Source organism: Salvia hispanica, chromosome 4 (assembly GCF_023119035.1).
Source record: "Salvia hispanica cultivar TCC Black 2014 chromosome 4, UniMelb_Shisp_WGS_1.0, whole genome shotgun sequence".
In the NCBI taxonomy this organism is placed as follows: Eukaryota; Viridiplantae; Streptophyta; class Magnoliopsida; order Lamiales; family Lamiaceae; genus Salvia; species Salvia hispanica.
In genome coordinates this window covers 49,833,793-49,847,333 of record NC_062968.1, presented here as the reverse complement: position 1 = coordinate 49,847,333, position 13,541 = coordinate 49,833,793, and the positions used below count along the sequence as shown (strand labels likewise).

The 13,541-nt window shown below is 36.9% G+C and overlaps 3 protein-coding genes across 3 annotated transcripts; all 3 read left to right on the top strand.

Annotated features, from left to right (window-relative positions):
• The first annotated feature begins 403 nt into the window (after nucleotides 1–403).
• LOC125221317 lies at nucleotides 404–1,295 on the top strand. The gene is made up of 2 exons (XM_048123438.1): nucleotides 404–590; nucleotides 733–1,295. Exons 1-2 carry the CDS (start codon nucleotides 404–406, stop codon nucleotides 1,293–1,295), a joined length of 750 nt encoding a protein of 249 aa, XP_047979395.1.
• A 3,277-nt stretch (nucleotides 1,296–4,572) lies between these two features.
• Nucleotides 4,573–10,829, top strand: LOC125224442 (CTP synthase-like). Its single transcript, XM_048127842.1, has 23 exons — nucleotides 4,573–4,904; nucleotides 5,933–6,012; nucleotides 6,213–6,299; nucleotides 6,377–6,427; nucleotides 6,518–6,635; nucleotides 6,754–6,810; nucleotides 6,979–7,043; nucleotides 7,152–7,235; nucleotides 7,456–7,506; nucleotides 7,592–7,654; nucleotides 7,737–7,783; nucleotides 7,998–8,067; nucleotides 8,147–8,209; nucleotides 8,449–8,538; nucleotides 8,642–8,680; nucleotides 8,835–8,984; nucleotides 9,067–9,144; nucleotides 9,232–9,317; nucleotides 9,645–9,693; nucleotides 9,779–9,859; nucleotides 10,016–10,109; nucleotides 10,229–10,340; nucleotides 10,504–10,829. Exons 1-22 carry the CDS (start codon nucleotides 4,787–4,789, stop codon nucleotides 10,294–10,296), a joined length of 1,689 nt encoding a protein of 562 aa, XP_047983799.1. The 5' UTR covers nucleotides 4,573–4,786; the 3' UTR covers nucleotides 10,297–10,340; nucleotides 10,504–10,829.
• Nucleotides 10,830–11,480: 651 nt separating this feature from the next.
• On the top strand, nucleotides 11,481–11,930 carry LOC125221316. Its single transcript, XM_048123437.1, has one exon. The coding sequence runs from the start codon at nucleotides 11,481–11,483 to the stop codon at nucleotides 11,928–11,930; it is 450 nt and encodes a 149-aa protein (XP_047979394.1).
• Nucleotides 11,931–13,541: the final 1,611 nt, after the last annotated feature.

The following is a 13,541-nucleotide window of genomic DNA, read 5'->3' as shown; positions in this document are numbered from 1 at the left end:
CTTGACTCGAGCCTTGTTCAATGCCGTTAACGAAGCCAAGGCGGAATGCTTGGCACAAATGCAGCGGGAGCAGGCGGCGACAACGGCAGCGACGACGGAGGCGGAGGCGGAGGCGTGGGTCCCTCGCCCAATACGAAGTCGGACGTATGTCCCCCGCGAGCACGACGTAGCGCACGAACGTCTGGTCGCAGATTATTTTGCCGATAATCCAAGGTGAGGCCCAAATGCTTTTCACCGACGTTTTAGAATGAGCCGAGATCTTTTTCTCCGCATTGTGCACACGTTGGAGGGACGTGATGAGTACTTCCAGTATCGGGAAGACGGGATCGGCAGACCCGGACTTACGCCGTTGCAGAAGTGCACGGTTGCGATCCGCTAGTTGGCCTACGACACAGTAGCGGATATGTTCGACGAGTACCTTCACGTCGGGGAGACAACTGGCCGCGAATGTCTTAAGAATTTTTGTAAGTTAGTTGTGGAGGCTTTTGGCGACACATATTTGCGACGTCCGACTGCTGATGTTTGCCAGAGCCTGATGCGGATGCACGAAACGGTGCACGGCTTCCCTGGGATGCTAGGGAGCATCAACTGTATGCACTGGCAAGTGGAAGAACTGTCCGACGGCTTGGAGAGGCCAATTTACTAGCGGCTACAAGGGCAGCCACCCGACGATGATCCTAGAAGCCGTCGCTGACCACCGCCTCTGGATCTGACATGCCTACTTTGGTGTAGCCGTGTCAAACAACGACATCAAAGTCCTCAACCCGTCCACCCTATTCGCTGATCAGTGCAGGGGTCGCGGTCCGACCATTCAGTTCACTGCCAACGGCCGCACACATCATATGGGGTACTACTTGGCCGATGTCATATACCCTAGGTGGCATGTTGTTTTGAAGACCAGCTGCCCAATTGGTGAGAGGAGAGTCTTGTTTGCGGCAAAGCAGGAGTCCGCGCGGAAGGATATGGAGCGGGCTTTTGGGGTGCTCCTATCGCGGTGGGCAATCGTGAAAGGTCCGGCGCGTTTCTGGTATAAGGAGGTCATCACCGACGTCATGTATGCGTGCATCATCATGCATAATATGATAGTCGAACAAGAACGTGGCTATGTCACCAATTGGGTGGATGATGAAGCCGGATCTAGCTCTAGCACGACGACCTCGCCGGTCACTCGAGGATTACCGACTGGCTTCGGTGCGGTTCTAGAGCGACAAGCTTCAATGCGCAACCAACAAGACCATACTCAACTCATGACCGACATGATTGAAGAAGTTTGGAACCGCAACCGCCGCCGTTGAGAAATTGTAGTTTTTTTTTTCGTATTGTAATGTTTGAATTTTAATGAAATGAAGTTAGTTTTCCAAATTTTAAAATATTTAAATATTCAAATAATAGAAAAATGCTTAGGGCGTGCTTAGGATGGGCTATAGTCCGTCCCACTGTAAGTTGAATATGAGGATGGAAAAATGCTGACGTGGCGGTACATAGGACGTCGCTTAGGGCATCCCATTGTGGATGCCCTTAAAAGTGATAGAAAGCTCATAAGTCATAAATAATTAAGAGTTGATCACTATACACATATATCACTGTTGTGGATGAACTACTTACTCCTATTCAAATTTGTTTCATATATGCAACAAGTCCACTATAGTTTCACTCTACTTGTTTTTCTCATGCTTTGTGCGACTACTGAAATGACAAGATAAGCTTTGCCCTATTTATCATGTCTGCGCAATTTTGGAAAGAAAATGACTTTTTATCTGTAAGTGTGATTTTCTTTTTTTTTTCAATGGAATTTTATGCGGTAGACTGATTAAATGAGATAGCAAGTGACAGGAATGACATGAATTGTGTCCACTATTACCAAAATACTGTAGTACTACTTGGATTCGTTCTCGTCAATTTTTTCAAAGATCAAAATTGTATGATCAATTGTTTGTGTTAGATTGATGCATACGTTCAAGAGTTTTAATATAAAATTGATAAAGTAAAAAAGTAGAGAGAAAAATTAATTAAAGTATTTTTTGACTTAAGTCAGTTCGTAAAATTGATAAAGTAAAAAAGTAGAGAAAAAAATTAATTAAAATATTTCTTGACTTAAGTCGGATCTAAAATTGATAAAGTAAAAACTGATAAAATTGGTATAAGATTAATATAAAATTGATAAAGTAAAAATATATAGAGCAAAATTAATTAAAGTATTTCTTGACTTAAGTCGGTTCCTAAAATTGTGATTGTGAATTTATGACTTGATAAACTGTAATCCTTTTGATTAATAAACTTAAATTCCATACCCCCATCAATAATTGTGAATTTGTGATTATGAATTTAAGACTTGATAGACATATAATCGTTTTGATTAATAAACTTAAATTCCATACCCGCATAATCCCATTGATTAGTGGTTACAAATTTCAAGAGTGGATTGCTTCACGGTCACACCCATGTTTCCCCCACTCCATTGTTGGCACTTGGCATACACTCCATTCTTCCCTCTTTAGTTGATTTGTAGAGTTTTTATTTTTATATTGTTACATTATAATTGAGACATTTCATAAAAGTAACTTAGGCTAATGTAGAACTCCTATTCTTTAGTTTAATTTATGAAGCTACAGTTCGGGTTTTGTAATTTTACTAATGGGCTATGAAAAAAATACTTACTTAAATGTTTTAAATAAGTCTAATAAAGCTGTAAGGTCGAATAAAACCATTTTTAGATCAGCCCAATAATATTTACACTATTTTTTTAATTGGAGTAATAATTATAATAAAATATTGTGGCCCAATTGAGATACACTATATTACTGTGTGAACACTGAACAGCAGAAATTAATTATAGTTCTTGTTGGCAATTAATTCAATACGTTCAGCCAATTTTGTTTTCATGTTTTCTCTTCTAAATAATTCATGCCATTTTTACTTTGAATGCATTGCAAAAAATAACCCAGTCATTTTCTTTTATCCTGCAAATTCCGCAGCAGAAAATAAAATCATGTGAAAGAGATGAAGATGACATTGTTCTTGACAAAGAATGTCATGATTGGAGACGTTTAGTTAATTAAGCAGTGCTTTATCCTAATTTTTGCTAATATATTTACCGACAATTTGTTGATTTGATATCTAATTTATTGCTTGAACAACTGGAATGTTTACTAGTAAGATTCTTGTTTATGGATTTGCTGTTTTTATAAACTTTTTTATTATATACTATATCAAGAGTATATTATTCCTCCGTCCATAAAATATTGTTCACTTATAAATGTGGGATCTACATTCCACTAATTTTTTACACTCATTTCTCTTATGTGAAATGTTGTTCACTTATAAATGTGGGATCTACATTCCACTAATTTTGTTCACTCACTTCTCTTCACATTTCTTAAAACCCGCACTGAGTCAAGTATGGACAACATTTCATGGACTAAGTGAGTAATACAATTGTAGTGAGAATTATTTTTGTTAGAATGTACTTCCATTTTGTTTTGTAGCTTCAGCTGATCATTGTTATTAGAGATGCCTAATGTTTATGGTTCGAGCGGCTAACCGTGAAATCGTAACCATGAGATTTAAATGAAACTATTGCGGGCCGGTTCAGGTTCCAAAATTTCAGAACCGAAATCGTGTAACCGCCGGAAAATCAAGAAACTGAACCATAACCACAAAAAATCATCAGAAAACCATAGATTCAGAACCGAAATCGGAACCGGCGGTTTTCAAAAATCGTAACCGTAACCGTAACCATGAAATACACTCAAGATTCGACTCCATTTAAAAATTTTCGGAACGGTGGGCATGCCTAATTGTTATAGTGCATTTTTCTGTCGTTTAAACTTAATTTTTTCCTCAATGATCAGTAAACATGAATATGATATGTAGAAGATTATGGGAGAGGAAAAGAGAAGGCCATGGCCACTTTCAAGTCCATTGAGGCATATGCTTAAGCTAATACCGACTGCCAGCAATTGAAAAATCATTCTGATTAATCATCTATGTTTTCTCTCTATTTAGTTTTCTCTCTATTTTTGTTTTCAAGTTTTGCATTTGATATATTGTAAATTTGTTCTACGTTTTTGCGTGCATATTGTTAATTCGCTATGTGAATGTAACAAGTGTGACATACATACGATTTTAAGATACGTGGACTGAAGAAGTGAATTTAAATGAAGACATGGTTGCAATTCATTGACCTCTAATTCGTTCTCTAACCTATCATCATTATTACCACCACACTATATCATCATGTTTCTTTATAACCTATGCATTTAAAATTTCGGTAGAATCCACGACATTTAATTTGATTATACTTTTATAAAAAATAAATTCAAAATATAACAAATTTTAAAAATTTTGAGTTATATAGAAGAGATAAAGTAATTTTCATAATAATTAAGTGATAATCAATGAAGTATAGGTGTATAGCTAATAGTATTTTTATTAAAATCTTTATATTTTCAATTTAAATCATTTGATTTTAAAACATCGGCAGATGTGGAAATATTAGCATACAGGGCCCACTGGCAATGGGCCATCATGGTTTCAGTCCAAAAGATCTTCATTTCCACATTTTGCCAATTCTCAGTTTCAAAGGTTTTAGAAATTAGGGCTTTAGCTGTTTTATTAAACCTTCAGCGAGTGGAAACTGAAAGCCGTTGCGGAAACAGGGGAGAGCGTTGTTTATTGTACGAGTCCCCTTCCCGCTCTTATCTCGACACGCCGAATAATCGATTGAATATTCGATTCCTTCCTCGTAGACCACATTTTTACAATTGATAGGAATTAACGGTTTGAAATGAAGTATGTTTTGGTCACCGGAGGCGTGGTGAGCGGCCTCGGAAAAGGCGTCACCGCCAGCAGCATCGGCGTTGTGCTCAAGGCTTGCGGCTTGCGCGTCACCTCCATTAAAATTGGTGTGTTTGTTATAGCTGTTTTGATATGTTAATTGTTGTTTGTTTTTTTAAAATTTCCTGTTTTAATGGCATTAGTTTGGCCTTGGGACCTTGGATTTTGAAAATTGGATTTCGAGTATATTCATGAAGTAATGCCTCCTGAACGTAGTTGCACGAGGCATTTATTTGTTCATGATTTCAATTTTTCTTGAATAGTATTTCCAGAGTATGGACGTGATGATTGATGTGGCCAATTCAGATTTGGATGAGAATGAACATACGTTTTCTCGATACTTTATTGCATGCTAAGTGCAATGAAATTTCGGTTGTAATGTTGTTTTAGAAAAAAAAAATGCTTGAAAACCACTGCATAATGTATAGGGAAAATTGTCGGAAAAAGCACGTTTTTTTTTGGTCGAATTCTGGATCCGTCTGGCAACTTTCGAAATTGGTTGTAAAAACCATGAAATTTAACATTTGTCTCAATTTTTCCAGTAGCAAAATATTTCGGCTGCGTATTTGTAATATACTTATCATTGATGTGGCGAGCGTATTTTTCAGATTGACGAAATGACTAAGTGATGTTCAAAATTGCGTGCGTTGAGAAAAATAATAAAATTCACCTTCGGGTGTTGTCTAAGTAGAATTTTTTGGGTGTCACATTCTGTACATTTTCATTCAAATTCGACCTCGTGGGAAAATTTAGAAAAATGTTAAAATAAATTATTTTTTCGGTCATGACCAATACTAGTTTCATTAGTGGTATCCCTGCACCGTCTGTACAACTTTCTTTCTTCAGTTTGGAGTTCCATTTCGAGATTAATGTGTTTTCCTGTTATTTCTTGATTTGCATACTTTCTATTGATAGGTATTTCTATTGTTTGAGAAGGTTGATTCTGGCATCATAATTTTTTTTTGTCTAATTCTGTTACGTAGCCTTGTTTGTATATTAATCTTTTGGCATTTCAATTTATGTGTTCATTCAGTAATATGGACTTTTTGCACACTTTATTAATTGGTGCATGCTTATTCTCTTGATATGCTTGCAGATCCCTATTTGAATACAGATGCTGGTACGATGTCCCCGTTTGAGCATGGGGAGGTTTTTGTTCTCGATGACGGAGGAGAGGTATTCCCAACCTTGCAAACCAAAAGTATCAGCTTTACGCTTGCATTAAACTTGTTAGACACTATCCGTCCAACAAGAATTATACATTTATTTTAGACTTGTATAAAGTATTCATGTATAGTCTTTATGTGGCTTCATCCTGCTTAATTGAGATGCAGAGCTACAATCTGAGTTTCCTTTTTCGGCAACTTCTTTGGTAGGTGGATCTTGATTTAGGTAACTATGAAAGGTTTCTGGATGTAAGACTAACTAGAGACAACAATATTACCACCGGAAAGATATATCAGGTACTAGTAATGCTAGGTTCCTAGTGTACATGATTATATATTTTTTCATCGGGGCTAATTTTGAAATCCCTTTTCAGTCTGTCCTCGAACAGGAGCGAAGAGGGGATTATCTTGGGAAGACAGTACAGGTTGTAATTTTTTAGTGTTAATTTGTTTGGACAGATCTGGTGATGTTGACTCTTATTGTAGTGCTTTGTTATGTTCTGGGTTGAGTTCAGGTGGTACCCCACATTACTGAAGCCATTAAGAATTGGATCGAATCCGTATCACATATCCCTGTGGATGGGAAAGAAGGTCCTGCAGATGTTTGTGTTATAGAATTGGGTGGAACTGTAGGTACATATTTTTCTGGCCAAGATCCTAATTCTTTATTTTATTTTAAGTTGATCTTCATATTTGTTTTCTCTCAGTAATCTCAAGTTTTCTCTCAGTAATCTCAATGTTCCTTTTCTAGGTGATATTGAGTCAATGCCGTTCATTGAAGCTCTGCGACAACTACTTTTCTCTGTGGGTAAGATTGCATGAATTATCTTCATGTGGAGGATAATATTTCATATATTATATTCCTTCTTTTTTGTTACTAATCATTCATTTCTTTCTATTGCTTAAGAGTTAGACACCTCTTTATGGGTCTCATAGTCTTAGTTTATTCACTACAATTTGGTTGCTTCTATTTTAGGACCAAATAATTTCTGTCTGATTCATGTCAGCCTTATCCCTGTTCTTGGAGTTGTTGGCGAACAAGTAACTTTTGTGCTTTTTATTACTTTTTTACTACTTCTATACCGCCTTGCTGTTTACATGATGTTTTAAAAGCTAAATTCCTGTCTTCCCACATTCCACTGTATGCAGAAAACTAAACCTACACAGCATAGTGTGCGCGAGTTGAGAGCATTAGGCTTGACCCCGCATTTTCTGGCTTGCCGCTCAGCAGAGGTATATTTTTCTGTGGGAAAGATTTTTTCCTTTTTAAGCTTAAAATCTTTAAAGAGAAGTTGGAGACTTGAAAGTATGCAAAAACTTGTAGAGACCACATCTCACTAGTCTAAATCCCTCAGACAGCACCCACACTGAAATCCATACCTGGTGGCATTTTAGTGTACTGTCTTATGGATACTTTTACTAGTCTCTCATTTTGGTTTTTCTCATGTTTCAGCCTCTCTTGGAGAATACAAGGCAAAAATTGTCACAATTTTGCCATGTCCCCGTAAGTTTCTATTGCAATTTCTTTTACTTTACTGTCCTATATGCAATATGTTGTCTACCAACTTTATGTGCGATGATATGTATAGGTTGGCAATATACTTAATATCCACGACGTGCCAAATATTTGGCACATCCCTCTGCTGCTTCGCGTGGGTATTTCTTATCCTAGTAAAAATGTGCACTCCCAATCTCTTTACCCTATTCAGGTCTTGATTTTTTAATCCTCTGCAGAGTCAAAATGCTCACAATGCCATTCTAACGCATCTGGACCTACAGAGGTGAGTTCTATTTTTTCTTTTAGCATCACATTCTGCAGTTTCCATGTCTCTTTGCAAGATATATGTTGTTGAGACAGTTGTTTGATTGGTCTATGTTCTCTATATCTGAAACAGAACTTCATTTACAAATTTTGTATCTTGAAGTACTCGAAAGAAGGTTGCATAAGATATAACATGAATGAGTGCTGTTTCATGGTGTTGGTCTTTGTTTCAGTGTTGCCAACCCTCCTAATTTACAAGAGTGGACTGATAGAGCTGAAACCTTTGACAATCTCACAAACTCTGTTAGCACCGTACCCCTTTAGCGTATACTAGTTATGTTCTTTTCGAATATCAGAATTAAGAATCTCAGTGCTATTACAGGTAAGAATTGCAATGGTTGGGAAATATGTTGGAATGGCAGATTCTTATCTGTCAGTGGTCAAGGTAGGTTCCTCATTCTCCCCCTCTCTCAATAGAGGTGTTTTCACCTTTTAATCTATCATGAGCTATGCAATTTAAACTTGTTCAAGCATGCATCTCTTGGCATAATAGTAATATTTGTAGTCTCACCTTAATATAGTAGTCTGTTATCTGGAATTCCCGTTATTTACTAGCCTTGGGCTGTGAAAAAATGCATCTTGATTTCATATGTGTGGTATTTAATTCTCTTGCTTTTGTCGCAGGCCCTTTTGCATGCTTGCATTGCCTGTTCGTTGAAGCCAGCAATTGATTGGATTGCAGCTTCAGATCTTGAAGATGATAATGCATTATCTGTATGAATATTTGAAATTTCCGTTCAATGATAATCTACCTTGCCATAATTTGATTTGAGAACCATATCTCTTACAACCGACAAGTTATACTTTTTCAATGCAGACACCGGAAGCTCATGCGACGGCTTGGAGAACTCTTAGGGTATTGACTTTTCACTTATCTGTCCTTTATTTGCTCCATTGATTGTTACACCTGTTATAGCAAACACTGTTTATAAGGTCCAATATGGTTTACGTCTCTTGGTTTCATGATTTTTTGTGGAAATTTGTTAAATCAAGCTATCTATATTTCCTAGAATGCTGCGTGTGTCTTGGTTCCCGGTGGGTTTGGAGATCGGGGTGTCAAAGGTATGGTCCTGGCGGCAAAATATGCCAGAGAGAACAGAGTTCCATATCTTGGGATATGTTTGGGTATGCAGATATCCGTGATTGAGTTTGCAAGAAATGTAAGATATACCTTAATCATCTTTGCCTTTCTTATGACCAAATTGTGGAGATACGGACTTCATTCCATCACATGATATTCAGGTTTTGGGCATGGAAAGGGCAAACAGCTCTGAGTTTGATAAGGATACCCCAAATCCTGTTGTGATATTCATGCCAGAGGTAGTTGGCATTCTCATTTATGATTAATGGTTTATTCCACTTTGAACCATTCTCTTATTTGATAGATGACATGTTCCTTGTTGCTAGGGTTCAAAAACTCACATGGGAAGCACAATGAGACTTGGTAGTCGAAGAACACTATTTCAGTCCCCAGACTGCTTGGCCGCAAAGCTGTAACTGTCAAACCATTTTTATCTCCCTAAAATTGCAAATCTATTGGTCTTCTTTGATCCCTAATTGTTACACCAAGATTAGTAAAAAAAATCGTTATGCCAATTCATTATGCTATTGGTTCAAGTCGCTGGTAGTTTTTGTTTTTTTGCCAGAATGGTATTCTAAGTGCTAAATTGACATACATATATTCTGCCATTCAGTTTCAGTTTTTCTTCCCAAATTAAGGCCACACCAAGTACTCTACCTTGCAATGTTTCATTAGTAGAGCCTTTAGCAATGTTTCATTTCATGCTTGAGATATTCTAACTATTTATTTTCTTTTACAGATACCATAACTCAGAGCACGTTGATGAAAGACATAGGCATCGATACGAGGTTAACTTGTTAGAAATTACTGCAATTACTTAACTACTTATCTTAAACATTCAAACTCATCATTATTTATTGTGGCATTTTGCAGGTGAACCCAGAAATGGTCAATAACTTTGAAGAATCTGGCCTAAAATTTGTTGGGAAGGATGAAACGGGAAAACGGATGGAGGTCATCTCCCTGCTATATTCCTGTCTATTGATACTTTCTAGCATTTATAGTATTATTAATTGATTTGCTCTATTAATCGAATAAGTGTAATATTTTTTTTTATGTATTCTCCTTGTTTGGTCAAATATCTTCAATTCCATCCATCCTTTTATGTAGATTTTGGAGCTCACTGACCATCCGTTTTATGTCGGGGCTCAATTCCATCCAGAGTTCAAGTCACGCCCTGGGAGGCCCTCACCACTATTTTTAGGTAGTGGGACTGCAAATCTTATAATACTCTCTAAATACATAATATGAATATGGTTGTGGGTTTGTTTTACTAAGTTGAGGCATTGATTTTTTATTGTAATGTTCAATTACTACTCTTAGGTTTCATTTTGGCGGCAATTGGACAGTTAGAATCTTATCTTCAAAATCCACATAATGGAAGCTTGTAGGTGTCCTGCTGCTTCTTGCAGAGAAGCTAATACTAAATTTCAAGGTATTGAAATTGCTAGTTCTTCATCCCATTCGCTATATTTTTTGGTTAAGTTGGGTTTGGATCATGAAAAGAAAGCTGGATTTATATAATGATTTGCGTATTGAAGCTATATTGAGAAGAATGTGTTGGTGTATTGTTTCTTAGTATATAATTTAGTTTGTAGTTTTGGTGCAGGGAAACAGTCAACTTGATGAGGTTGCTATCGAAAGGTCGACTGTGTCTACAGCTGGAATATGTTAGGCCGATGCAACCTGTGACGTTTGGTTGAAATAAGTTTATTTTGTTTTATACTAGTTTTTATACAAGTCATCTATGGCAATTGTAAGTATGTGTTCCTGGTATTAGATCCCCGGGCAATTTTGCAAGTCTGTTAGCCTTAGTTTGTACCCTGGGCATATGAGGTTGTACTCGGAGACGAACATTTATCATATTGCCGTTGGTTAATGCATTATCGCTACGATCAAGTTTAACCAAATTCCGCTTTTTTCCTTTTTTTTTTCTACTTTTCCTGGTCTGCTCTCTATAAAGTTTTAAATCTCCGCACTGCGTGCTCTATTTTGTCTCTTCGATCAAAAAAGTTGTCTAACGAAATTGTGCGTTAATCACTTGAAATATCGTATGCTACTAATTCATATTCAATTTTTGAACTTTTTTTGCACTATCTTTACAACATTGAAATTACAAAGCAGTCATTTAATAAAAAAAATGTTGGAATATAACACACATAATCATCCGCGATAGTAATAATTAACATGGGTGTTGGTTGCCCAGTTCTATACAAGACTACAAAATATGGTGTGCACAAATTAGGAGGCTATTAATAATAAGGTAAAAACTTTCCCATTTTATACATAACTTATGTGAGGGCGATACAATATCGGGTCACCATTATTCCCGCGAAAAGGACTTTCCTCCTCCCAAATTTAATTTCCCATTTTACCCCCAAGACTTTGGAGATGTACGTATTCTGAGGTCAAGATAGGAGGGTAATTACGTCAAATGAGATTATATATACTAGTCCATACGCATCCCCTAAACTCATCCCATAAGCCTGTTCTACATCTCTACCCTGCATTGCAGGGAGAGAGAGACTACTGGGCCATAGCCACACACATACACATTCTACTGTATATATATATAATGACGGGATCCAATCCGGCCTACGACATCCTGCCGCCGGTGAAAGCGGAAAAGCAGCGGAAGAAGAGAAAGAGCGGCGCGTTCGGCATATTCAAGGCGGCGCTCTACATGCTGCGCAAGCGCAACGACGAGAAGAAGGAGAAGAGCAGCGGCGGCGGCGGAGAGTGGAAGAAGATCGTCCATTCGATGCGGCCGCTGCACGTGCAGGAGATGCCGGCATCTCCGCGGGTGCACGCCTTCGGAGCGGAATCCCCGGCGGCGTCGTCGTCCGGCACGATGAGCCAGTACGCGTCGGCGAATAATCTCCGGGATCTGTGCAGGGAGGATGAGGTGTTCGATGCAATTGAAGGGGATGAGATGATCGACGCCAAGGCGGAGGAATTCATCGCTCGATTTTACAAATCGATTCACCACCAGAACTCAATCCATCGCCAAGATAGGGGAGTTTAAGCATCGAATCAACATTACTCATATTTCACATACACGTAGGTATGTATGTGCGTGGCTTGGTGGATCATTGTATTTAATTTCACATGACGTAACATTAATAAACTCGCTCACCCATTATATCCCCATACATAGATTCAAGTTTATAATCCTTAATATTTCACCATCAATAATAGGTTTAATTAGTTGTGGATTGTTTTTACATAGGGAAAACCATACGCGACCAAAGTAAGTTTGGTGGTGATTAGCCACATTCACAACAAAAAATATGTTTATAAGTCGCGGGCCTAGACACTTTGCACTCTTCTCGTTTACTCAATCAGTGGCAACAGGAAGGGTTTGAGCACTAAAGACGTCAAAAAAAACCCTCAACACACGTAAACTGTTAATTTCATATCGTGATAAAATATAGTAATTGGACAACGAGTTAGATTTCCATTAAAGTGTCTTATCTTGAATTTTAGTACTTAGGGTATGTTAAAATATTATACTCCACATGTATTTCGGAAATGTCATGAGTACAATAATGTCTACTTATATGATTTAAGATGGTTATATTTGGGAATATATCAACCTATCAATTAATTATCAAACTCTAAAATATTGGCAATTACAACGAAGCTTTTCACTATATATGCAAGATTCAAAATTCCGACTAGTATTTTCTAAGCCTGGAGATTGTACACTTTTATTACAGTTAAAAAGTTGTACTGCTTAATTTATTACACTCCATAGGTTAAATATCAAAATATTCTCAGAGCCGTACACAGTATTAATATATAGTACTCCATAGTATATATATGCATGACAATTGCACATGATCACATGTTTGGATTTTGAATTCGGCAGAGGAGGTGGTATATAAAAAAGATTCTTATGAGTTTCAGTATTTAATTAAATATAAAAAAGTGCTTGGTTAATCTTAATTAGGTTGATCTCAGAAAGTCAGAATTGTGCAAACTGTTTTATGCATGCACACAAATTTTACCATAGATAAATTACAAAAATTACCAAATTGATGGTAATATTGTTCTACTGCACAGAAATGAGAAATCTCATGAGTTGTACTCCCTTGTTAATTCACTCGTATTCACGATCAAAATTAACACCATCTTGGTCTCATGATTTCAGCAAAGTAGAGTACTATAATTTTTGTTTCCGTTTGAAAAGAAATCACATTAAGCCAAATGTACACATTTTCCTATTTCTCAAATGTTGTAGTAGCAAATTAACATGTATATGTATCATCTGATCCGTTAGTGTTGTTTTCATTTTCAATAAAAATTGAAAATAGACTTAAGTTTTGAAACTGATATAAATTTGAATATAAGAAACAAGTAAAATCAACATAAATTAAGAACATTTATTTGAAATGATTTTTCTCGAGTTACAGATACATAATTAAGTAATGGTCAGTCGATTTATCCGGTCGAACCAGATAATTTGAGAGCTCTCTATGTACATATAAAATCTAATTATTATAAATGAAGCAACTTTATCCAGAATAAACTAATTACTCCCTTTAATTATCACATATTCGGATTTTATTCAGAGGATGCAACACTTTTTAGGCACACAAATTCAACATTAATGTAGACTTGTTGCCAAAGCCCA

What these genes read in the sequence shown, in the direction of transcription:
- LOC125221317 (XM_048123438.1), top strand. Translation starts at nt 404, where the DNA reads ATGTTCGACGAGTACCTTCACGTCGGGGAGACAACTGGCCGCGAATGT. An exon ending in GATGCTAGGGAGCATCAACT is followed by an intron (nt 591 to 732) that starts GTATGCACTGGC and finishes ACTTTGGTGTAG; the next exon opens with CCGTGTCAAACAACGACATC.
- LOC125224442 (XM_048127842.1), top strand. Translation starts at nt 4,787, where the DNA reads ATGAAGTATGTTTTGGTCACCGGAGGCGTGGTGAGCGGCCTCGGAAAA. An exon ending in CACAATTTTGCCATGTCCCC is followed by an intron (nt 7,507 to 7,591) that starts GTAAGTTTCTAT and finishes TGATATGTATAG; the next exon opens with GTTGGCAATATACTTAATAT. An exon ending in ACATCCCTCTGCTGCTTCGC is followed by an intron (nt 7,655 to 7,736) that starts GTGGGTATTTCT and finishes AATCCTCTGCAG; the next exon opens with AGTCAAAATGCTCACAATGC.
- LOC125221316 (XM_048123437.1), top strand. Translation starts at nt 11,481, where the DNA reads ATGACGGGATCCAATCCGGCCTACGACATCCTGCCGCCGGTGAAAGCG.